A 26,539-nucleotide genomic window follows, 5' to 3' on the forward strand; every position below is an offset into this window, starting at 1 on the left:
ATGCAGCCGGCTTTGACTGTGATGGCCTGCTTATATATTATGATCATGGTTATAGCTATACCTGGTAATTCATTAATCTTATGGATTACTTTGGCCAATAGGCACCTGAGGACACCGACAAACTTGATGGTTTGTAATTTAGCCGTAGCAGGATTGTTGTTAGCAAGCATACAGATACCATTTAAAATTTTTGATCTTTTAAGCCCAATTCAGTCAAGATATTACTATCCGTTTAGCGTTTCTGTATGCAAGATGACTCTAATGATACCTGGAGTATGTGTTACAGCAATATCGTTTACCTTAATGGCTATTTGCGTCGATCGATATCGTGCGATTGTAACTCCGATCAAATTTAAGTTGATAACCCATCCAGTTAAGGTCGCCATTTTTTTGCCATTATGTTGGTTATTTGCTTTCTCGCTTTTGGCGCCTTATGGTGCTTTTGCAACCATTCACCCATGGTTTGAACAACGCCAAGTTTGTGTTGTAAATTGGATGACTAACCACCATTTGGATATCATCTTCGTTAAAAATAGAATAGTGTACTTTATACCTTTCTCCAAGATGATCCTCTGGCTATTATTTATTATTCTAGTCTTTCTTGTGCCAACAATCATTATGACAATGTTATACAGCATTGCCGCTCGAGTGTTGTGGCGTGAAGGGCTAGAAAAGATGCGAATGATGACTTCGATGAGTCTAGAATCCAGTTCGATTAGCCGTGAACGATGTGCTAGCTTAAGTTTGGATGAGCATCGATTAAAAGCTCGAAAACGAACTATTAAAATTTTGATAGCCTGCTTTATCTTGTTTATTGCCAGCAATTTACCGTATTATACTTTGCTCACGTTGTTTGAATTTAAATTAATTCAACTTCCAAATTATTTCGTACGTTATGGTCTGATCAATGCATTTGTGCTCTTAAATTATACTTGCATTGCTTATAATGCCATTATTTATGGCTACTTTAATTATAACTTTCGGCGTAATGCTCCTCGATGGTTTCATTTGAAGAATTATTGTTCACAGTGCAGATGAATTAATGCACAAGAGCCGTGATAGGGATTCTATATTGTGGTAGAATGTCAACAATTTGCGGTTGATCAAAAACTACAGATAACTGAAAGTATCTAATGCAACTATATTAGATGACTAAAATAAGTAAGAGCTTTTAAATTGGCAGTAATTTGAATTTCCTTACTCTTTATTGATCTTATGTTTTGGTATTGAAATTGAAATAGAAAGCTAAATCTTATTATACGATTTCAATGATACTACTCTTTCGAACACCACCGTAACTGTATTATTTAACTAATTGATATCTTTAATTTGGAGATGGTATGTTGATTCAAATAATTGCGACTTAGTAGTTCGTCGATGATGATGACGAAGTGAAAATAACTTCGAAAATTAACGTAAGAAAGCGTAATTTGGGAATATTGAATTTAGTCAATTGCTTACAGTTAATCAGTGTTGTATAACGAATGTTAATGACAATACAAAATGTTTTCAGCTCAGTAAAATAAATTCTCTAGACCTATCTGGAAAATGTCGCTAATTCTACGTGTTTTAATTAAGAGTAGTTTTTGCTTGGTTGGTAAAGTAAAGTTAGCATTTTATATTCAAAAGAGCAAGAGAAAATCTATGATCATTTGAATAAGTAAGAAATCTGCATACGGTATTAATTCTTAATGTTTAAACTATCGGAAAGATGAAATTATCTAGTAGGAATAAAAATATCTAATCATTGTATGGAATTCAAAGGAATCTCATTCTTGCATGATAAATTAATGAATTGCTGATAGAATTTCCAAAACTTTTTGGTGCATGGCTTTTGAATAATGAAGCGATAATTACTTCTTACACGACTTGATCGGTTGTGAGATTCTAGCCAATCTTTCATGGTCGATGGTAGAATGGTTTCGAAAATGTGACAAACAAATTTTAAATATAACAGATAATTAACTGATTTTGTACTAGGAGTTTATCGACTAAGATACATTTACTCTTGCATTTAAAACTGATTCATAATTTAGTTATGAGTGCACTGATAGAATAATCTATGCCGTCTATGCCACTAAACCGTTAACAGACTAAATAGTCTGTAGAGCAACAATATTGATTTTAGTTTTTGAAGTAGTTTAAATTTTCTAGTTATAAATTTCCATTTGTAATAACAGTATTAAACGATAGCTTAGAGAGATTGGAGATATTAATTAATTAACATTTAATGTAACTTACCAGTAAACTATGCTTAAGAATACTGTTTCTTGTTTTAGTTATTGCTAACGTTAATACTAAATTTTGGCTACTTAAAAACTAATGAAGTAAATTGTAGATGGTGAAGATTTTCATTTATTATAGCAATAGAAAGAAAATACTGAACGCCAGTTAATAATGTAAATAAGTAAGAAAGCACAAATAAAATAAATAGGGTTGAATCAAATTGTCATATAGCATTAATAATCGTTATTAGTGCAAATGATTATACGCGTATTTCAATTTAATTTCTTAATTTAATAATTGTATTTAGATCCTTCTTCAATCATGTTAGCAGGTTTTGCTATATTTGTGCAAATACCTCGAGTGCATTACCAAGTAGGTAATTAATACCGGTATGTAGTAAAGGAATATTAATTTTGACTGACTGTAGGAATTTCTATGTTTTATGAGCTAACTCTTAACAATTTCAAAAGTAGACTTAAATTTGAGATTACTCGCTTGCTTACGGTATGTCGGCGATTTGATCATTCAAATTATTTTAATTGATGTACTGCATAAGTTGCTGTCACAAAACAGCTTTGCAACAAGATAACGCAATGTACGATCAATAAGTCAATTCCTTGAACCACGTATCAAGGAACCATATCTGCACCATCACAAACACTTTTGCTCTACTAGCAGACTACATAAAGACTTAAACGCCTCGTATTTTACGTTAAACACTAAGTTTGAGAATTCTCTTTATTCCAATATATACTGCATTTATATACTATTCCTCAATAGTTCATGAGTCATAGTTAATACAATTAACCTCGGAATCATTTACTGAATTAGATATTAATTTTAGCTACTGCTCCCTTAATGCAGACAACAGTATTTACGAACATAGACATGTAATGACTAATACAGAATAGTCAGATTACGATATGTCCTATCACGGAACATTTCCATGATAATTTACAATCTGCCATAAGTAAATTACAATCACAATGATTCGATCTGTAAGTAGATGATTTGCATTCCCTATTATAACTATTAATTTCAGTATGTGTATAAGTGTCACTGTGATAAAAAGTCAGTGCTATATTAAAACACAGTATATCCAAATCAGAAGTTAACTAAATAAGGATAGTCTAATAGAATTATCCTAACATAGATATTTCTACTGTAATACAGTATTTAACACTATAACAGTTGCCAATTAAGATCAGGTGCGAACAGCTTTGTAATTAACTTGTGAAATACAACGATAGACAACGCTGAGATTATGCATTGAATAGGCTATATTGTGATAAACTATTTTTCTCAAAAATAGTAAATGAATTATAGTTTACTGTTATGATATATACAAATCACGAGATTCCAAATTTTAGAAAAATAAGGGCTTTATTGAATCTTTACAAAGATTAACTACACACAGCTCTACTTTAGCCGAATACTACTACTAACGACTTCTAGAACGAACTAACAGAATAATCTGAAGTAGCATGCTTTTATACTTTTCGTAGCATTCGTAGCTACAATCTGTATGGCAACCTTTTACCTTATATTACACATAGTTAAATTATTCTTAGTAAGACTATTCTACTGCGGACCATCATTAATCCAATATGGATACGACTACAGTACTTACGTAGACATTATTTACACCAGCCAAAGTACAATGAATTAACCATATCCTAATATATGATTTACAGTTCTATTTTTACCTAAAGCCTAATTAGTAACTCAACACCTCACCGTATATAGTCATGTGTACTCTAGCATAGAGTCTATACCACTACAGTCTATAGTTATAGCTACCAAATATCTGTTAGGATAAATATCTACCGTATATTAAACTTGGCTAACAGTCTACAATCACAATACTAGTTACATTACAACTGTAAACTTGGATTCACAACCTATATCTGGTTTATCTTACACTTATTCATATTGTGGCTTCTAATTGAATTATCACAATGTGAATTTTATACTGCTAACGCAAGCTATATATAGTATATAACATTAAATAAAAATTTTTATGTTTTATTAACGATAAACAACTTGAATAATAGACCTCCATGTAAAATCCATCGTTTATTTGCGTTACCTTTCTATTAAATCTCATTGGTTTAATTGATAAATACGTTGTCAATCACGATAAGGTATGAGCAGCTGGTTTAAATTAACTCCCAAAATATGAATATATGTAATTCAGAGATTATAACTCTATAAATGATTTGAAGCTATAAAATAAAGCTAATCACAATTATCTTTTCATATCTGTTTGGCCACGATACATTGTAATTAAAAGTAGAATCATACGTTTTCGTACAGTGATTATTTTATTATACAGAAACATATTAAGATAAAGAAGACTCTGTTTTGAAAATTTCGATAGACTGACTCTACGTTTCATAGCAGAGACATTGGTATAAACTGACAAGAAGAGCTTACAAAATTAGCAACCCATCACGGAAAATTATTGCAATTTATTTCGATTTCTGGACTACTTTTGCGACTTATAATTATATCAATATTGTGAACGGCATCCAGTAGCAAATTTAGATATTTTGTTATCAATAAAGTATCGTACCATCTTATCAGAAAAGTGCTAAGGCCAAAATTAACTAATCGTCTTAAAAGCTTGAAATTTATAAAACTTTATGATCAAGACTCATCGTTAATACCGATATTGAATATCCATTTAGAACACGAAGACTCTATAATATTGAAATTATCTATCATTTAGACAAATATCACTAAGTAAATCATCAAAATGAATAACAGCATTAATGACTTCGTGAATAACTCTCAGGCAATCATAAATAATATATCCGGTTATATTGAAAGAATTGAAGTTATACGAACAGCTTTGACCATAATAGCCGTCATATACGTTACGCTAATACTTATAGGTATTCCTGGCAATTTATTAATTATATGGATTACTTTGGCTAACAAGCACTTGCGGATACCGATAAATTTATTGGTTTGTAACTTGGCCCTTGCTGGATTGCTAATAGCAAGCTTACGAATTCCAATTACAATTTTCGAACTTTTATTCCCCATTCAATTTGCTAATCACTATCCGTTTACTCTTTCAGTCTGCAGATTGTCTGAAATTGTGCCAGGTGCATGTGTCATAACAATATCTCTTACGTTAATGGCTATTTGTATCGATCGATATCATTCGATTGTACATCCAACAAAGTACAAACTGAGAATGAATCCAGTTAAGGCCATTATTTTTTTGATATTATGCTGGTTGTTCGCTTTCTCGTTTTGGATACCATATGCATTTTTTATTAGGATTGGTAGCTCTACGAGATATCGCTATTGCTACACAATTTGGCCTTCAAGTCCGTTATTGGATGTAAGAATTCCTAATTCCGCTTATGGAAATATCATAATACCATACTCAAAAATGATTTATTTGCCACTCTATTTCATTCTGATCTTTCTTATCCCAATTACCATTATGACGACATTATATATCATTACTGCTAAAAAATTGTGGCATACAAGGCCTGAACATATGTTAACAACAGCGCTTAATAGTACAAAACCCAATGCGACTACTAGTAAACGATCCGATAACATATCTCAGGATGGACATCGACTTCATGCTCGAAAACGGATCGTTAGAATTTTCATAGCTTGCTTTATCTTATTTATTTTCAGCAATCTGCCATATTACATGATCACAATCTTAATTCAATTTGGATTAATTCCAGTTTGGAGTGGTAACAGTGAATTTGTACTGTATAGAGTTTTTATTCTCTTGAATTACTCCTGTGTTGCTTATAATGCCATTATTTATGGCTACTTTAATTACAACTTTAGACGTAAAGCTCCCCGATGGTTACAGTATAAATGTCCGCAATGTAGATCAGCAAGGCTATCAGCAAAGTAGAATAATGCCAACAATTTAGTGTTCATGAATTGTTTTCGCAAATAAAATCACAGCAGAAGCGATAATTACAGGATGAAATACATCAATACCTATTTTTAATTCATAGTAGCTTAAAGTGAGGAGCTGCTTTTTCCATGCTTCACTATTTTAAGCTATTTCAACTTTGCCACTTCTTTCACGAACTGCTATTTATCGGTATTGTTTAATTAATTTATGAATTCCTCCAATTTTGTCTTAGTAGGTTATGTTAAAGAAAAGGCAATGTGATTATCACGATTATGTGAAATTAAAGCTAACAATATGAATCAGCAGTTGCAATTTGCGGACATTAAATTGCGTAGAACGCTTGAAGTTAATTTATTTTGGACAGCTCATGTATAGTTCAATGTAAAAATGATCTCAACTCAATTCAAGCAACTAGACCAAGCCTTTCAAGAAAATACAGTCCTTTTTGCTTTCTTAATTGAAATCTCCATTTAAAGGCATTAATAAGTTAATGACTGCTAATGATGAACATGAGTCAGCTCATATCTAAAGTAAACTTGAAACTTGCTTATCATGTAATTCCTAATTTCGTAATTCCAATAAATAGGAATTATCTATAATAGCATAATAAGAATATCCAAGTATTGTATGTAAATGAAAAACCTAATTCTTGCAATATAGATTGCTTAAGTTCTGATAGAATTTAAAAAAGTATTTGCTGCATAGTTTAGAATAGCACAGTGATAGGTACCGTAAAATACTTTATTGGCAACAGTGAGAATCTAATGTATGCTACCCTGGGCTTGACCTGAGATACAAGCTCCAATTGGCATTTCTTAATGATACTTCTGGCACAAGTACAAATAACAGATACATTACAAAATCATATGCTATCACGACTAAAACTGAAAATAAATTATGTGTCGGCAATACGCCAGTAATATTTCGATACAGATGAGACAAGTGAATTAACTTATTCGATAATATTGCTATTTAGCAGCAAGGGCTTCGCTGAAAATAAGCTGTGTGTCCGTAATACTCAAACAATATCGTCGATACAAAATAAATATAAGCTACTTAAAGATAATTTACATATCAATCGGTATTGCTGTTTTGTGTCTCAGATTTAATTGAAATCAAACTATGAATCATTAATGAACGAACGATATTGTCTAGGCAAATGAGACAAGTAAATCAACCTACTTGGGTAATATTGCTATTGGCATCACGAATTGCATAGAAAATGCGTAAACTATGTGCTGATAATGCTGTAACTTAGATACAAATAAGACAATTGGTTGACATTTTCGGCAATATTTTAAGTATTAAGCATTTTACCTCTAGAAATGAAGTGGTAATAAACGGTGCAGTAATGCTTTAGTAAAATCGAGAAAAATATTCAAGTTAAGCAGCAAACATAACAAGGTTGGTATTGAAAAATTATCTCGTAGATCGTTAATTTCTGCAAGTTTTCAATTTAAATAGTATTTTATGCTAGAATGGCAAGCTTTTCAAATGATACGCTATGAAGAATTTTACAACGACACATTTTATGAGCCTTCTTCAACCTGTTGAGGTACGAGTAATAGTATAGCTAGCAAGGATAGCTGGAAAAAGATTACTTACAACAATATCTGCTCTTAGAAATTAGGAACTTAGAACAATACTCTAAAGAAAAAGCGAAACTGCTAAAATATGAAATTAACGTTGTGTATATCAGATTGTGAACAACATCAATTAAACTTTCAGAACTTAATTTGCACCGGAGATTCTATGATTATACTTGTACACTAGCCTATCTAAACAGCTTTACTACAGGCAGTCAACTGCATAGCAGTTATCAAATTCATAGTTTTCGGATAAATTGTATTATGCGAAACTCGTATTCTGATATTAAAACGAATTGTATCCATATGAAGTTTGTGGTTGAGGCGATATATTACATTAACATATTGATAAATTAAATTGTATTTCAAATTTAACATCTGGCATTCTGTAGACTTCCATTCGACTTAGTTTACCTATTTGCCAATAAAGAGCTATCATATCCTCCTATCTTTCGTGCATCTGTGATAATATTTATTAGGTTAAACAGGAACTATTAAGACTAAAGATATAGATTTGACAAACAAGAAGCTAAATATGATATTTGCACCGATGTTGCTATTGATGAAGATGAGCATTGAAAAAAATACTACAGTAATTGAGCGTTGTGCTGTGATATTTAAATGGACAGATGACAACAAAATGTATACTATACTGCTTGTATAGATAACACAGCTGTTATGGAGTTTGTTACGATTATTTACGGTTAGGTACGATATTATGTAACGTAATTGTCCATTAACGGTCATGGCTTTAATTAATCCGAACACAAACTAGTCCAGTAGTATAGTACATATACGCATTGAATATGTATGGTAACAGTTTATATAGACGCATTACTTAAGGCGTTACCATCATAGCTATCTTAATTATGGAAATATTCAGGATCGTCAGTAAATGACATTTAACGATACTAAATATTTGCCTAGATAAAATACCGGCTTTCTTGTAAATAATTTATAATTTCTTACTTGGTAATCCCTGATCTTTAATATCTTAAGAGATCTCAATTTAAATGAAGTAATTTAAAGGGATTTTCATTGATTCTAGAGCACGGCAGGTTATACTGAATAACTTAGTTAAATAAGATGACCAGGAGAAAATAACCTTAGCAGTTAGAATCAGGAAGTGTAATTTGGACATAGTTAACCTAGACGATTACTTAGAGTTAATTGATATTGGGCAGCGAAAACTAACTACAATATAAAAATTTGTTTCTTAGCTCAATTAAATAGACTATACTACAAATTTAAAGAAAATATTACACTTTATCGGTATTTATTTAATTCAAAGCCCAATCATAATATTTGAAACAGTACAATTAGCAAATTTGTTTGAAAGGTCGAAAAAAATCAACTTTCATCTAAAAATAACCGGAAATCCATATACGGTTGTTATACTTCTCTTACTCTCTGAGACATAGACTCCTTACAAACCCCAGCTTTTACTCCAGCAACACAATACGCAAATCTTAGAACTTTAAAATCGCCTTTTATTCACGTAGCCTTTGTAATGAAATGAAATGTGTAGGAATCAAGCTACAAAACTTTTAACTAACTTCTGATCCTACTTTCTTTGCACTCTGGTCGACTTAATAACACTTTGACACCTAATAAAATTGGGTAAACAACGGATCAACAATTTATTAAGAAAATGAGTGATAGACTAATCAAACAACCTTCCAAATGCTTAATTCTAGGTATTATCAATAACGAAATAAAAAAGCGACAGAACTGATACTGTCAGCAACCAAACAACCTAACAAATAGAAGAACGCTTTAACTTATATCAGTTCGACCCAGAAGGTCTTTAAAATTTAACTAGTTCTTCAAATAATCATCTTTTACTCTCTACCTTAAATTTTCTGATTGCACTATTATTTATAGGCTTCACAGAGCCCCTGGTGGAATTTAAAACTAAACATTTACTAATCAATCATTCTGACGATCCATTTTAGATAACTACTTTGCACCGCTTAAGAAAACAAAAATTATTGAGACACAGTCTGCTCTACGATTCCTTACAAAACACTATAAAACCAAACAAACTATCTATGAAATACTCTAAAATTCATCAAGCTTCACTTTCAACATAATTTGTAATCATTATTTCGGACTTTACTTAATAATTCCAATTAGCAGATTACAATATTACAATTATAACTATAATTACAATTTCAATTAGTATTATTATTACTAGAATCATATTATAGTAAATTTTGTCAATCAATTCGGCTTACTATTGACAAACATGTAACTTATATCATATCTATCTTGTCCAATACTTGTAACTGATTTAATAACTGGTCTATGATTTACAGGCGCTAAACAAGTAATCATCTAATTTGATGGCATAGAGGTTGTTATAGGACCAATACTACTGCCCGTTACAATTCTAAATTTGTAACGGAAAAATTTCATTTTAAACCTAGAATCTAAATACTACCCATATTACAATTCCAAATAATGGCGATCATCCATCGCCAGGAGGAACAGCAATGTATTTATATAGGAAAGAATGTATAATGTCATAGATAAGACCATTCTCAATAAATATCAAAGGATGTTATCTCTAGCGGAAATAAGATATGCGTTACTTATCAAAAAATCGCTAAGCGACAGCTACTGTATATATTGTCAGATATTGCTAAATTTAGTTTCTTTTTATCTTCTTTTACAACCTAGATTTATGCCATTAGCTGGAGACATAGTTATGCCACACCTTAATGGTAAGGGAACATCTGTTTCTTCAGTAGTAATTAATTCTACACTTCGTAAAATTTTCACAAGGGCCAATTTAACCTCTAGCAGAGCCAATCTCTTTCCGATACAATTTCGTGGCCCGTTGCCAAATGGAAGAAATGCGCAAGCTGCGTGCTTGGATTTCTCCTCCGGCGTAAAGCGTTCAGGCATAAACTGCTCTGGATTAGGCCATAATTTAGGATTATGATGAATAGCATAGATAGGAATAGCAATCATAGCCTCTTTTGAGATCTGATGACCATCAATTGTAATATCATTTTTGCATTTTCGAGTAACTCTAAATGCGGGTGGATAGATTCTTAATGTTTCCAATATAACCATTTCTAGATAGGGTAAGTCCGATACACAATCATAATCTAAAGGATCAGTATCGTTAAGTTTTGTTTTAATTTCATGATATAATCGACGCTGTATTTCAGGGTTTGTTGCCAATAAGTAGGTGGCAAACGCTAATGTATTTGCTGTCGTTTCGTAACCTCCCACGAGAAAGACCAAAGCCTGAGCGATAATTTCTTTGTCGTCTAATTTATCGTTATCACCAGCTTCGATCATCTGTTGTAACATATCTCTACGGCATGAAACGCCTTCAGACATATTTTTCCTCCTTTCCTTAATTACATTTCTGCAAGTATCCGCTAAATAATTTAGCGAGTTCATAAACTGCCCACCAAATAGTGGCTCTAAAATACGAAATAACGGTGTTGCAAATAATAGCAGTATATGCAGTAAACCAGGTGAATTACTCGTTAGCTGACTAGCAGCACCAGTTAATCTCTTTTCTTGTTCTTTCGATTCAAATTCTATTCCAAAGGCAGAAGCAAGAATAACCTTCATTGTAAATTTGCCACAAATCCTCCATAACTCAATAGAACGGCCTTCTTTTTCTGCGTTTAATAACATTACAACAATTTCATTACTAGCCTTGTCAACACAGGGGAAAGTGAGCTTCAACTTTGATGTGCTAAATGTAGGTATTAAAATATTCCTTACACGCTTCCAGTCGGTATCTCTCAATTCTACTAACGTTTTATTAAACGGTTCTAAATTATTAGCGATACCGAAACGGTTAGTGAAATTGGAGAAGTCCTTGATTAAGACTGATTTCAATACTTCTGGGTCGCCAATCCAGATGGTAGGGACGGAAAAAAATAAAGTGCCATACACATGACCGTATTTTTCTTGTCTTTCTACTTGGACTAAGTGCTGCGAAGCCGATTTACCATCCAACAAGTTGCCAAAAAGGGGTTTAGGACGGGGACCACTTAATCCCAATTTTCTCAAATGACGATAAGGTTTAAGGTAGTACTTGTAAAAACACCAGGCCAGAATTGTACCTGATATTAATAAGATTTGCGATATTGATAACTGCAACCCAATCATGTTCACAGTTTTCCTGTACTGTATACTGAATTTCTAGTTAAAAAAAGTCATAAAATACTCCAGGAAGATATTAACACGTTATTACTTTTTCTCTGATGAAAGTAAATGTTACAGGATGCTATATAATATGAAGTTAATGCTTAAAGGCGATAATAATTCTTCAATCTTCTAGTCTATGCAGGTTTTAAGATTGATAAATTGATTTCAATTCTGGGAGATTTTGTAAACTTTATAAAGGCATTAATTTAATACAGGTATAAAAGCTTTAGTGTTTTTTTACGTCGATGAGTAAATATTCTAGGGGGTAGAATCTAGTTTTAGATTAAAACTTGAAGATGATCGACGAATTTTCCTTTGGCTAATTCAGCCAGATTTTCAGGCTTGATAAAACGATTTTAGTCTGAGAAAAGTTGTAAATATTTAAGGTAAGAATGGCGGAGAACGTGTATGATAGGGAATCTATTTTCCAATAGTGAATTTTATAGGCTTGTGCCGTTCCAATTACCAAGGCAGGAATTTAGCAAAGCTAATAGCTTACTTTAGAAGACTAAATAACGATTTTCTATGTAACGATTTACGTTTTTCAACATTAACTAAGCAATAAGCCAATGCACAGGATCAACTTTATCTCGCTACCAAGATTGCTAGTGCATACAGTTAAATGTACTGTATATCAGTTCTTTTACGCTGCTAAAAAGAGATCCAGAAGTGGACTGGAATAAAGAAACCTGTAGATAATATAACTGTACTATTGGAAGAATACAATTTGATCTACTTTAATACTGTGTCAATAATGGACTTAGCCTATATACTGGAATAACTACGATACTTCTTGCTCGTTTATTCGCGATTTGATAGCACATTTCTGCAGATTTTAGCTTATACGAGTATGGCTATGTGCTCGGCTGATAGAATATCCTTTACAGTCTTTTAGCTTATTCCATCTGTCCGAAGGAAAGGTAATTTTATGCAAAAGATGGTTGCTTTCTAAGTTCCTCGTATCAAAATATAGTGTAAATCATATATAGCACATTGCCATGTATGGGCCCTGTTGATGCTTCTATTTGTATACAAATACTGCAATGTCAATAAATTAAATCATTCGACATCGTATAACCTTACCTCCAACTAATATCTTGCATTTTACTATCAAAGGCCTGACTAATATAGCGATATCCTCCACTTAGTATCAATAGAAACTAGACGTTTAAACTTACCAGTATAGGTCAAAGATGTCGCTATTGGCTCTTACTTGGTATCAATTGCTGAAATTAAATAGGGTTCGAATTTCCCCCATTTAATGAATGATCCTACGATTGACGAGTATACGCGTATGTCTGCATGTTGATAGCTCTATGGCTACAAATTACTGCTATTCTATCTGTGATGGAGGGTTAATGATTTTACAGAGGCAGATCTATAACCAATTAGAAATTGATAACAAGGCATTGCGTAAGAAAATAGATTCTTTATCATAGACTACAACTGTGAGATAGTTACGCTAGAAAAGGGTGTAAACTGTTGTGAAATAATGTAAGAATAATGAATACTGTGACTAGTTTCGCTTATCCTCAATCTCTCCATAAATCTATAATCATCATATACCCAAGAAATTGACAACGCCTCATCATCACCACAAAGTCCAGCAATACAGGCTATGGTTTATAATAAGATGTAAAGCTACTGCAAGATTTCATCTACTATCTTGCAGACTGCAGAAGTAGAAATTAATTTCTATTTAATGAATTAAATCAATGGACAATATGGATGAATAAGTATCCTTGTTTACCGCAGTTGCAAGCTAGCTAGCTTTCATGTTGATCATGTCATAAGTAGTAGCAGTTGCTCGATGCCGAAAGTAAAGTAAATAAAATAAAGGATAGGATGTAAAATTACTGCTGTGAATGTAGAAGAAACTCTGTCTGTTGATAGTAAAAAAAATAACAGCAACGATGAATACGTAAGCTTAATAACTCTAGCTTGAAGTTAACTAGCAGTCATTCAAAGGTTAACTTGATCGGTAAATTTAGGTTATAAAATTAATGATAGGAAGTAGAGCTACTAGAGATTGCCGCCGCAGATCCTGTAGACTAAAGAAAATAAACTCATTTCTATGTAATAATTGAGCTAAATAGCTACATTCATTCTTGTTCGTTTTAATATGTACAGCATATAAATATGTAACAGTTTCTTGCTATGAACGTTTATAATGCTAAACTATGTCATAGAGTTTGCCCATCATAGGGCTTGGACTGCTAGATATGTCTAGTAGTCCATGCATAAGGTAACTGGATCAGTCAATGAGGGTTATAAAAATAATGATAGGAAACAGAACTAATAGATACTGCCATTAGAGATCACGCAAACTAAAGAAGATAAGTCTGTTTCTATAAAATAATTATTGAACTGAGTGAAGATATACATTCGTTCTTATTTGTTTAATACGAATATGTAACCTATTTATAGGATATCACGGTCTCCCTACATCAACCTATATAATGTTACTATTGAGTAGCATTTACCTATCAGAAGCTAACTTGATCAGTTAATGCGTAATCTAGTCAACAGTAACTTTAACTCGGTACCTTCCAGTATATATCTATATATATATATAGATATACATGCGCACACCCATTACACTTACGCCATCGACTTTATTAGCTGGGAATAAACCTGCCAGCGATGCTTTTGTTTAATCGAGAGAAATAGTCTAGTTATTCATTATTAGCAGCCATGTTATTATTGAGTAATCATTTTATAGATTATTAGTTTTCAGTTTTGGATCACTTATCTAGGATGGGAATTTTTTCAAATTATACCTTTGCCTTGCAACTGAGTTATAGCCTTCCTTTCAAGAAGAAACAAGAAATACGTCGATTAATTACCAATCATGATGGCACCATCTCCTATATCATCAATCGAAAAGTAAGAATGTGATTATCACCCGGAAGTGAAAGAAAGTGCTGTATGGAAGATCTTTTAATTTAGAGCCAAAATGAGCATACAATCACTGATTTATTTGTAACTCTAATTTTAAGAATTAGAAAGATATCATTTTCGATCAGATCGTTTATAATTTAGATTCTGTATTAACTGTTGTCCGTAGAATGCTAGCGACTCAAGAATAGTTTTATGTTTACGTTATCAACTTTAACTGCAAACGAATACAGAACATGTGCGAGGGATTTGAATAGTTCCTTAAATCTGTATTTGCTTTATGAATCCATTATATAATCATCGTGTGCTCTACGAATCGGTAATGGCTATATATTATCAGTATTAGGTCCATCAATAGGGGTATACACCCTGTATAAGTGTTGATAATTTGTAAAGCTGTTTCGTGAGACATTGTGAACTATCACGCAGAATGTAGAAATAGAAATTAATTCCTGTTTAACGAAACAAATGAACAACATGCATAAATAAGTTCCCCTTTTACTCTATTAGTAAGCTAACTAGCTCCAAGTTGATTATTTCATAAGTAGTATTAGTTACTCAAAATAGATACTCGAATTGTTCGATTAGTCAAGAAAATGAAGGATCAGATATAAAATTATTGCGTGATACTATTAATTATTTATCACTTAGAATGTAGAAGATACTTAGTATATTCACAGTAAGATATCCTTGTATTAACAACATGGATGAATGCTTTTGTTTGGATACTCTAACTGGATGTTAACTAGCAATCATTCGACGTAAACGTATATAATGTTAATAAGCTACTGATTTTGCCCATGATGGGGTAATTTGATCAATCCATCAATGTAGGCTATAATATTATTGATAGGAGTAGAAATACTGCATACTCTCACCAGAGATCAAGCAGACTAAAGAACGTAAACTCATTAATATGAAATAATTGAACTACGTGGATAAGTACGTTCATTCATTTCGTGTAATAAGTAATCTCCTGTAGGATAAAACGATCCCCGATAATAACATATACAATTTTAATATAAAATGGCATTTGCTAATTATGGAACAACTTGATCAGTCACTGTAGCCTAATAAATTAATGATAGGAAGCAGAACTACTGCATACTGCCACTAGAGATCATGCTGACTAAAGAAGATGAATACATTTCTGTGAAAGAATTAAATTAGATAGAGAAATAAATTCATTCTTTTTCGTTTATTATGTAACCTCCTATATAATAGTTTATAATGTTAGTATCAACTGGTAACTGCATTTGGCGGTCATAGGATAACTTGATGAGCCAAAGTAGGCTATAAAATTAATAATAGATGAATAAAACTATCGTATACTGCCAGCAGAGATCAAGCAGGTTACAAAAGATAAACTCATTTCTACAAAATAATTAAACAGCACGGACAAATGCATTCGTTCTTATTTTCTCATTATATCTTGGCTACTTTAATTTCCATCCTTTTGCACAGGCTCTATGTTTTATCTATATTCGGATGTCAACACAGAATTTCACTTATTAAATTACTTGTAGACGTAAAATCATGCTACTTATCCGTGAATCCTTCAAACTCTGATCGTATCGATTTATCCTCTTTAGACTCACTTTCTTGTGGTCGATCAGAATGAAGACTACCTCGATAGTTATAAAGGTAGAACAGCTGATAAACTGGCTATCCCCGTAGTATCAGTGGATNTTATACACGCTTGTAACGAGAAGCAAGCATTTCTCAATCATCAAGAATTTCTTGTATCCGTTAAATTGTCACCTGAATTATTCGCTCAAGGCAAAGTGGTGGGTAAGTTCAACTTTATCAATCAGTTTGAAACGGAAGAGTTTCCTGCTTAAATTTTCTCTTATAAATAACACGAATCACCATATTAAGACTCAGCTAATCGAAGACAAATAAAGACAGTGCTGTGACAGCCATGATAAATTATCGTAGCAGTCATATTGCAGCGTAATAGTCCTGTACTTATTTAGCCTGTATAGTATTTTATAGTACTTGTATATGCTATTAACAAAAATGCCTAGAAAAAGCTTGGCTATTGCATAATGAACTCTATCTTGATTTAGAAATAGCTATTCTCGAATTTGTGATACAGTAGGGTATCCTGCTTACTTTATAAGAATAGAGAGAGAGACTATAGTGAGTCAAGAGTGATAACAAGTGATGATTTAACCGAATATAACTCTGATTGCTTCATCATGCTTCTTTAACAAATTAGATTTGAAGGATAGGCAAAGCTTTTGGCTCTGACTTGTCCATATTTTATTTATGTAAACGTACAATGTCTCTAATGATTGCAAAATTTATCTATATTGCAGTACCAAAAGTTTCCTTTCAAGAAAAATCTAAATATTCAGCTTTTGATTTAAACAAGATACCGTAAGTTCCTATTACTATTTTCCTTTCTGTCTCTGCAAAGTTATTTGCTCATCAAAGCAAATAGTATTCATGAATGAAGTATTCAACTTCTTTTTATATTTGAGATCTTACGTTTCCATTTATTTTTGTTATAAATCTCAAAGTTCTCTGCTCATTGAAGCTAAGCTAAAAGTAAACAAGCGTTAAAACGCAAATTATATCTAAATAGTGAATGACTGATTTACAGTAGTTCTTAAATGTATTCAAGAGTCCAAATTTTCATCTTTTGTTTTATATTATTGACCTTCGAGCTGCATTTATTTGTTATATATCTCCAAAACTCATTTTATCATTTAAGCTAACCAATTACCTAGTAAACCAACCCACAAATAGATTTCATCTCCATAAAAAATGAATAATTAAATATAACTCTTGAATGCACTCTAAGACTCCTATTTGGTCATGCAATGCTCAGCTCAGTAATGGACTAAAGTATGCTTCGTAAAATTGGGTTTTCAAATACCTAGTTCAAGATAAAAGCATCCAGTAAATATAGTAGATATGCTGTATAATTCTTCTCCATTGACTTGGAATGTGGCTATAAGCTAAACGTTCATAAAGCCGGTCAAGTTTTCCCTGATTTTGCCTATCTTGTCAAAGTAGTAAAAGACATGCATTGGAACTCTGTAGAGCATTTTGAATTATAGAAATTATCACACAACCGTAATCATAAGTCCGTAGTAAATTATTGTAACTCAATCCAAATAAATCAAGTATCCAATTTGCAGTTCCGTGCGTGTGCAACACCATTGGTAAATTAATCGAACAAACCTTTCGCAGCCATCCTTTAGGTTTCATATTTTATTATTAATCTTATAGAGTTTGGACTGACAATGATCGCCATAATGATACCTTTCAAAGCCGGTATAAAGTTCTAAAACTAGTGCTATTAAAGGTAAGTTTAAGTGGAGTTACACTAGCCTTAACCTGTAAATTTACATTAATTTTGCATAATAATGGCCCTACTTTCAATGCTATTCAATTTTAGAATGATTCAGGCAGTAAGGAAAAGAAATTTGCTGGCATTGAATTGCAGCAAGGAGAAACTGAAAATTTATCCTTTCGTGTCTATGTGCATCGTAAGATTATTAAATACGAAAAGGAAGATGAAAACATCAATTTGAGAAATGCTCATTGTCAAGAAATCAAGGAATATCGATATTGTCCAAATCTTGATCAGGCAATTCAGTTATACTCCCATCTATATAATTTACACACCAAGTCACCGTATCATATGCAGAAATGCTGGACAAGACTTCCAATTTGTATTGGTTCAGAAAGAGCAAATGAGGTTTATTAATTATTATATACTATGAGCTTTCAATAATTTCAATAGTCCACCCGAATAAAATGTTAATTTGTCAAGTCTTGATTAAATAGAAATTAAGTTAAACTTCAAAGCACTGCAACGATTACTTGCTAGGCATAAGAAATAAAACTATTTCCTACCCAAACTTATAGCGTAATAAAAGCCACTACGTCTAAGATAGCGAAAAAAATACAGATGTAACCTTAGATTATGACAGATTTCAATCTTAAAGCTAAAAAAATCACAGTATCTGATAGAGGATAGCTTAACAATAGGAAAGGATAATAAGAAAAATGAAGCTTTAAAATTGCAGATTCCTGCAAATCATCTAATTCTTTTTCGAACTAGATCATCGTTGCTGCTATTGTCGATGCATTGTTGATTTTACCTTTCATTTAATCTGATGCTACTAGGTTTTAAACTATTTCCAATCTGAAACCACAGACACCATAGTATCTGAAGATGTTGCTTCGTTAACGCAATGTTTATGGGCAGAAGCCGTAGGAGAATTAGATGAAATATTATCATCATCCGTGGAAGAGATTACGAACGAAAATATTGCATCAGCGGAAGGGATTCTCCTCAAATTAAAGACCTGCCTATCCGAAAACCGCTATGATCAAATCAGCAACCTTAGTCAACAATTTTACTCCTTAATTCCACACAAAAATGATGATAGAACTATTGATTCATTCCGATTAATTAGTGATAAGCAAGATCTTTGTCAATTAATACGGGACATCATTAATGTTAGTGAATTAACCGATTGGAAGATGGATAGTAGTATAAATGCCAAGTATAAAGCATTAAAGTGTGATATTCAAAATTTGGAAGAAAACAGCCATGAATTTAAATCCATAAAGAATTATACTTTATCATCCTGGAAAGGGTAAGTTAAAGTTATCTTACTTTACAGTAAATAATGTTCATTACTTATTTGCTAGAAACGGAAATTCCAAAACACTAAATACTGATTTAAAAAGTCTATAAACTTTTACGATCACAGCGAGCCTACAACAATAAAAATTAATAGAATATTTAGCTTAAGTCGGCAGAGCGAAGAGAGATTATTTACTCTTGACATTGGAAATAAAAAATTACTCTTTCACGCTAGCCATGTAAGTCCAACTCTAATCTATTGCTAGTCAATGTTGAAACTGTTTTAGAAGATAGCGAAATTGACTTATTCTGGAATTCTATTCTATAATATAGGTTGCTAACTTTGTTGGGATCCTTTCCAGGTGATCTTAATTTCAATAAACCTCATAAATTGTTTAAAATCGGTTGCTTAGCTAATTTCCAAGTCGAGTTAATACGAATAGTCAGGAATAGGCAACGATATGACCATTAGTGCTACAGGTGATGGAATTATGTTTTAATAATCTTTCAATTTATTTTTTGCAGAGGTTTATTAATGCCTAGAATTGTCGTTAGCAGTCATGGTGGTAAAAGGTCTGATGTTGGTCATCTCGGCAGTGGAATTTATTTTGCTGATTCACTTAAGTATGCAAGATTATTATTTTACGACCATAAGATATCCTCTAGTTCCTGTATTTAATACCCTTTAAGAAAATGGAAGTATAAACCCGTGATTTTATTGAATCACTAGCTCTTAACCATTTTCCAATAACAAAGTTTACTAGTGATCAGATTCGCTTTTTTTCCAATCAAATAGGAAAATTTCCGTTACAATTATAATGTAGGCTTATTATTTCTGATATTAAAGTAGGAAGCATTTGATACTCTCTGAATAGTGACTATTGCAATTTTAATTACGATCTTCAACATTTTTATTTGATATTTATTGACAACTTAAATAGCAGTAAAATTAATACTATCAAGCAATGATTATTAACTATTCGAATATCTATCTAAATTTGTTTTAGCACCAGCTTGCAGTTTACTGATGTTGGGAAAATGTCTGGAAATCGAATGATGATTATTAGTGAAGTTGCTTTAGGCAAGAGCAAGGTAAGTTACGCTATGGGTATAGCAAAATGCTACGACTGTTAAATACTCTATATACAAGCAAGAAAAAATTAACTATTACTAATGTTTTCTAATTGTAATAGGAATATACTAATAAACAGACAGAATTAAAGTCTCCTCCACAAGGTTATGATAGCGTAATTGGAATTGCTGAAACTGAACAACAATCATCCATGTATAAGGCAATACTAGCTATTTACGAAGTACTTGGCGTTATAATCACCTTATCAATATCGAAATTTATTCGACTTATAACTTTTAATTGCAGAATAACGAATATGCTATATTTGATGAAAAGCAACAAAAACTCAGGTAATTCTTTATGCGTATATCAATCTATGCTTTAAAGTAATATTAACTAGGTTAAAATTTCTTTTCAGATATTTAGTCGAATTCAACTTAGCTAGCGATCCGAAAACGACATCAACGTTAAAATTAAATTATCCGGAAACTTTGCAAGATCAGCCTGCGCCTTCGCATCTGTTTCTTGATAATTCAGGTCAATATTAATATTGTAGCAATATAGAGAATCGATTTCATAGCAGGATACAACTTATAAGTGTTCAATTCCTATATTCATACCGTCAACCTTAGCCGAAATTGATATAACCAAGCTACTAAATGGGACAGCCAAAAGAGTCAGTGAAGCTGGATTAAAGACTTCAAATGATATTTCCATACCATTAACAGACGTTCATTTCAGAGCTAAATTATTGGATTTAGCCGCAGAGGTAGACATAATTTACACTGTGAAAGGGTACTAAGAGTATGAATTAGGATAGAGAGTATATATTTTAATGGCCTTTGTTATAATAAAATAGTTAATTTAGAATTCCCATTATAGTGTAAATTGCATATAACTTTATTAAGAGCTAAATTCGTTCTGAAGAGATCGAATTTAAACTGAGATATCGATGATGGCAATTGACTAACGATTATTTAGTGCCAATGCTGATATTCTAAATTTCATTAAAAATTGATTTATTAGTGACCTTGACTAATTATTCTGCTAATTTATTTATAGGTGGTGGTATTACAATGCTATTTTAACAAATCATCACAACCAATTGAAGCAAAATATGTATTTCCTCTGGATGATAGAGCAGCAGGTAATTCATGAATATTAATTACGATAGTTTGTAATTTGAGGTTTATGGGTGATAGGTAAAGCTCACTTGCATGAGGTCTACCAGGCTATAATTACGGAGGAAAATGAAGCATTTCGCACAGCTAATATTAAACATAAACTGAGTGCTTAATTGTATTTTGCAATTAAAAGTATACAAATTTCTATTACTGTGCAGTTAGCTAAAGTATAATTGGCTAGTATGAGCAGTAATAAAGAAAAAAAATGATATCGAAGATTATTTTTTGATTGTTTGACGAGCTGAAATGCCCATATGTAGTACTAATTTTATTCCATCCCTACAGTATGTGGGTTTGAAGCCTTTATCAATAACAAACATATTATTGGCCAAGTCAAAGAAAAAGAGAAAGCGCATAAAGAATATGAAGCTGCTGTAGCTAGAAAAGATGGAGCTTACCTAATGGACGAAGAATCACCAGTATGAACTTTCAAACACAACATAGCTACTATTTCATTAATGAAAATCATTTCAACTTTTTACGTATTTAATGAGAGCGGTTGCGGTAATTTCCTGTCTACAATAAGTTTATGTTAACATACGAGTATATAAGTTAATAACCACAGGCAATATTAGCCATCTTTTGAAATTCACTTCCTTTCAATGCATAGAAAGTTAAGCAGTATTGCTTTATATTTACCATTTCTTTAGGATATTTTTACTGTCAGCGTTGGGAATTTACCTCCTAATTCTAAAGTATTAATCAAAATAACTTATGTCACCGAGTTGTCTATGGAAGGTGACTGTTTCGACTTTTTCCTGCCATCTAATCTGGCTCCGTGGAAAAAACAAGAAGCACTATCCAATGTAACCCAGGTTTGCGTAGAATTTTTACTTTCATCGCTAGACATATGGTTAATTAGTATCTAACTACTGAAATTTAAAATCTCATTTAGGATGCAGTGAGTACGGTCAAGATTAACGAAGTCAAATCAGTGTAAGGCAAAAACTTTAAGAAATGATACTTTTATTATTGAGTAGAGTACATAGCAATAAATATAGTCGGATTATAAAGTTAAAATGCAATAGTTATTTTACTAAATAATACCTTCTTGGACGGTGTACTGGTAATTTAAGCGCCAGCGAGATTTTAAAAGCCTGACAGTAATTTGCTAGCTATCGTTTATAGAGAATAAGATCCCCTATCTTGCAATTATTTTACTGCACTCGAGGGTTTATGTGCTTGATTATTTCATCATTATTGATAATAGCAATGCAACGGTTCAGGTTCGAGTTGAAATGCCGTTCGAAATTAGATCGATTAGCTCGCCAACACATCAAATTAGACAAAAAGTAAGCAATTCATTCTTTATCCAATAAAAATAAATAAAACGAGATAACGAAGCAATAATATTTACAGACGACTGCTACTAAAGCTGTGGTGGAAACTGGACAAATGACAAAGTTCGATAATGGATTTCGATTATTAATACGATTAGCGGAAATTCACGTACCAAGAATGTGGGTTGAAAAATATCCAGATACTGATAGCCAGGTCAGTTGTTTCTATTCTATCTCGAAGTCAGTGCGAGAAAATAAGGATAGAAGTGCTTAAATAATTCATAGTCATTCTTAGTAATGGCCAATATTGATAGAGAAGATACCCAGTCAGGCTTTGCCGTTTAGTATAATTGTACGCGAGATATAATATCGAATAATTTAATATTAAATTCGATGGTCTTAAACTATCTTCAAATTCTGATTCAATGAGTATAGTAGAATCAAATTAAACCGGTTTTGTTCAGTATAACCGCACATAAATGTCAAATAATTTAACTATATAATCTTGATAGTATTAAATGCTATTTAATAGTCTAATATTTATTGAACCGTTATAATACAGATGCATCTTTATGTGTACCTCTAGGCATGCATGTTAACTTTCTATCCAGAGTTTGATGTAACAGAAAATCCTCGACCAGAAATTATCATAGCTCTAGATATGTCAAATTCCATGAAGGTGCCGTTATTACATCTATGAATTAGTTATAAAGTTTGTTTGATTACCAACATTCTATTCTATGTTGATACGTCATAAAAAAGAAATTTCAATTAGGCAAGAGCCGTTATTGCCCGTAATCGTAGACAAGCAGTTGTAACCACGATCGTTCCTCTAGTCTAGAAATGAAGTAATTAAAATATGAGTTAAAATGAGAAATATAAGATAATTAATAAACACTGTATAATGAATAGATCCAATAATATCTCCTAGTATATTCTTAACTAATATAGAATTGACATACATCACATTATCAACGCAGTATAATTAATATATGTAGATGCAAGATTACAGTAACGACATAAAAGAATATTTCTTTAAGATTCTTTTAGTCTACTTTAGTAGTAAAGAAATCGGAACAACGATATTTCCAAATGCCATCATCTATATTTCGAAAAGCTTTATTTATGTCTTATTTTACTACTAAGCCCAATAATTCTATCAATAACTGTAGCAATGCTTAATGGATACCCAGAAGATTGCAGCTTTAATCTTGACGAATCTTCCTCCAGAGTGTCGATTTAATATTGTTGTATTTGGTTCAGGTAAATGCAACCAAATTACTGTTGCACAAAGTAAATCTAAAAAAATTGACATAAGTTAAATCGTGTCTTGATTGTTTTCTTAGCACATAACGAGCTATTCCCGATGTACCAAGAAGTGAGTAAAGAATCGGTTAATATGGCAATAAAATTTATCGGAGTAAGTAGATAATAAATCTGGAAAATAAATATTCATAGTAGTGTTTAAAAAATTCATAGATAAAGGATTAGAGCTAATAGATTTACGATTCTAGTACATGACTATTGCCTTGAGAAGCTACAATCATCAGTTAACATAATTATTTTATGATTTATAGTCCTTGTCGGCGTCTTGGGGAAATAGCAATTTTTACCACGTTATCGATAATTTTACGCATATCGTTAAAGAACTAAAAGCCAATTCCGTTTCTAACGTATTCTTAATTTCCGATGGACATTTTGGCGATGAAAATTCCATTACTGCCATTTTAAGGCGTGATAAAATAGACAATTTGAGATTATTTACCTTTTCTACTGGGTCAGTAGTATTTTTAATATTTCTGATACTCGATTTTATGAACCAAGTCATTTAATATTAATGATAATCCAATAAGATCTGATATAAAGAAGAATCCGCATAATCGGTTTGCTAATTTATCTTCTCTACGCATACAATAGAGATACGAGTAATCGTTATTTTATGCGTACTTTGGCGAAAATTGGAGCTGGCTATCATGAACACTTCGATACAAAATTTAGATCCAAATGGCAACAAAAGGTTCAAAAATCGTCGTATAATGAGTGATTGAAGGGATAAAATATATTCTGGCCTAATATATTTAAAATTTATCCTTTGTTTATACTATTTCACGTGTTATATCTAATCTAACCTAATTAGATACAAAATCAAATTTATAAAGCTTCTCAACCAACATTAACATCAGTAGCTGTCCACTGGCAGCAATTTGATGATAATCCTCAACAACTTATGCAGGTGATTATAGTCAAATTCTGTATACATTCAGTGAATCTATCGGCTGCTAGAATTGAATAAATCTTCAAATTTAGCTCCTTGGGTATCGATATAAGAGAAGATTTAACACTATTACTTCAATAAAATAAATTACCTTTGATTGCAGACAATATTTTAATTTTCTTTTACAATAGGCTCCCGCTGATATCGTTAGTTTGTTTAATGGATCAAGACAAGTTATATATGGTTTTGTTTCCAATTGTACGCAGGTTAGGAAATAGAATCTTTATCTCACGAGCATTTGTAATTTTTGTAATGATCCTGTTAGTATTTTATGACATGAATTATGCCTGATTAATAGGCTACTTTGGAAGCCAGCATTGGTGAAATCCAAATTTCTACTGTCGTATCTACATCCGAATTGTGTATCACAACAGGAAGGGTGGGTCTTAATAAAATTAAAACTTGGGTTTCACGCAATAGTTATCCTTAGGTTGAAATGGAGACTTTAGCTTAGTCGTTGTTCGATTTTCAGGCTTCTATTCATAATTACATTAGTAAATGTCATTTTACACATTAATTGATTGGTGCATTGACTGTAATAGAGCAAATAACGTTTAATCTAAGTATTGGTAATTGGTAAATGAGGAGATAGATTTGCAAATAATGTAGAAAATATTAAAAACATGATATTGGCACTTTAACTGTGTCATATTTAAATTCGATTTTTGAAATCTATTTTAAACCTTAAATTTACTATCAATATCACTAGATTCTACATCAATTGACAGCGCGAGCTCTAATTCGTGATTACGACGACGGAGTCTATAATATAAAGCGCACCACCCATGAGGTAGCTATCAAAAATATCAAAATGGGAACGCAGTGTAATCTATATTATAGATAATTAGATATTATGAATAACCGCTATGACGATGTACAGGCTTTTAAAATAGATCGGAAAGAAGATATCATTAAAATAAGCCAACGCTATTCTATTGTCAGCCCATTTACGAGTTTCGTAGCCATTGAAGATCGTAGCCAGGTAGCATAAATGAGATATCTTGTCGCAGAGATTAAAATAAACAGCAGATTTATTTATTAAATGTAAATATAATTTACACTTTCGTACAGGACCAAAGTGACCGAAGAGAATCCTTCGATTTAAGTAAATTAATAAGACTTGAAGACATCGATGATCTATCTTATGTGGGTTGGAGAGGAAAGACGGTAAGGCGATCCTATAATTGGCAGTACTAATTTCAACGTTAGCTAAATGGACACGGTAATTATTTTGTTATTCTAGCAGTAGTTGTATTTACATCCAAAAGACGGAAGTAAAATAGAACACCGATTGCTCTTAAATTTCTATATTAAAACTTATCTATCATT

At 32.0% G+C, this 26,539-nt stretch overlaps 3 protein-coding genes across 3 annotated transcripts; 2 read left to right on the forward strand and 1 right to left on the reverse strand.

Annotated features, from left to right (window-relative positions):
• TRIADDRAFT_61584 (uncharacterized protein) lies at positions 1-1,038 on the forward strand (the record flags this gene model as incomplete). The annotated part of the gene is made up of 1 exon (XM_002117491.1): positions 1-1,038. One exon carries the CDS (start codon positions 1-3, stop codon positions 1,036-1,038), a length of 1,038 nt encoding a protein of 345 aa, XP_002117527.1.
• Positions 1,039-10,374: 9,336 nt separating this feature from the next.
• On the reverse strand, positions 10,375-11,853 carry TRIADDRAFT_32665 (uncharacterized protein; the record flags this gene model as incomplete). The annotated part of the gene is made up of 1 exon (XM_002117547.1): positions 10,375-11,853. The coding sequence occupies one exon, from the start codon at positions 11,851-11,853 to the stop codon at positions 10,375-10,377; it is 1,479 nt and encodes a 492-aa protein (XP_002117583.1).
• Positions 11,854-14,649: 2,796 nt separating this feature from the next.
• On the forward strand, positions 14,650-26,488 carry TRIADDRAFT_61586 (uncharacterized protein; the record flags this gene model as incomplete). The annotated part of the gene is made up of 32 exons (XM_002117492.1): positions 14,650-14,778; positions 16,383-16,581; positions 17,112-17,172; positions 18,031-18,106; positions 18,200-18,502; positions 18,934-19,409; positions 19,527-19,638; positions 19,733-19,761; positions 19,925-20,023; positions 20,407-20,491; positions 20,593-20,712; positions 20,778-20,821; positions 20,890-21,008; positions 21,104-21,240; positions 21,534-21,618; positions 21,941-22,074; positions 22,306-22,470; positions 22,551-22,591; positions 22,866-22,947; positions 23,015-23,149; positions 23,522-23,614; positions 24,108-24,198; positions 24,282-24,355; positions 24,513-24,712; positions 24,853-24,952; positions 25,073-25,168; positions 25,342-25,416; positions 25,509-25,589; positions 25,920-26,000; positions 26,091-26,192; positions 26,282-26,377; positions 26,420-26,488. The coding sequence occupies 32 exons, from the start codon at positions 14,650-14,652 to the stop codon at positions 26,486-26,488; spliced, it is 3,789 nt and encodes a 1,262-aa protein (XP_002117528.1).
• Positions 26,489-26,539: the final 51 nt, after the last annotated feature.

This window comes from Trichoplax adhaerens, genomic scaffold, assembly GCF_000150275.1.
Source record: "Trichoplax adhaerens TRIADscaffold_25 genomic scaffold, whole genome shotgun sequence".
Classification (NCBI taxonomy): domain Eukaryota; kingdom Metazoa; phylum Placozoa; class Uniplacotomia; order Trichoplacea; family Trichoplacidae; genus Trichoplax; species Trichoplax adhaerens.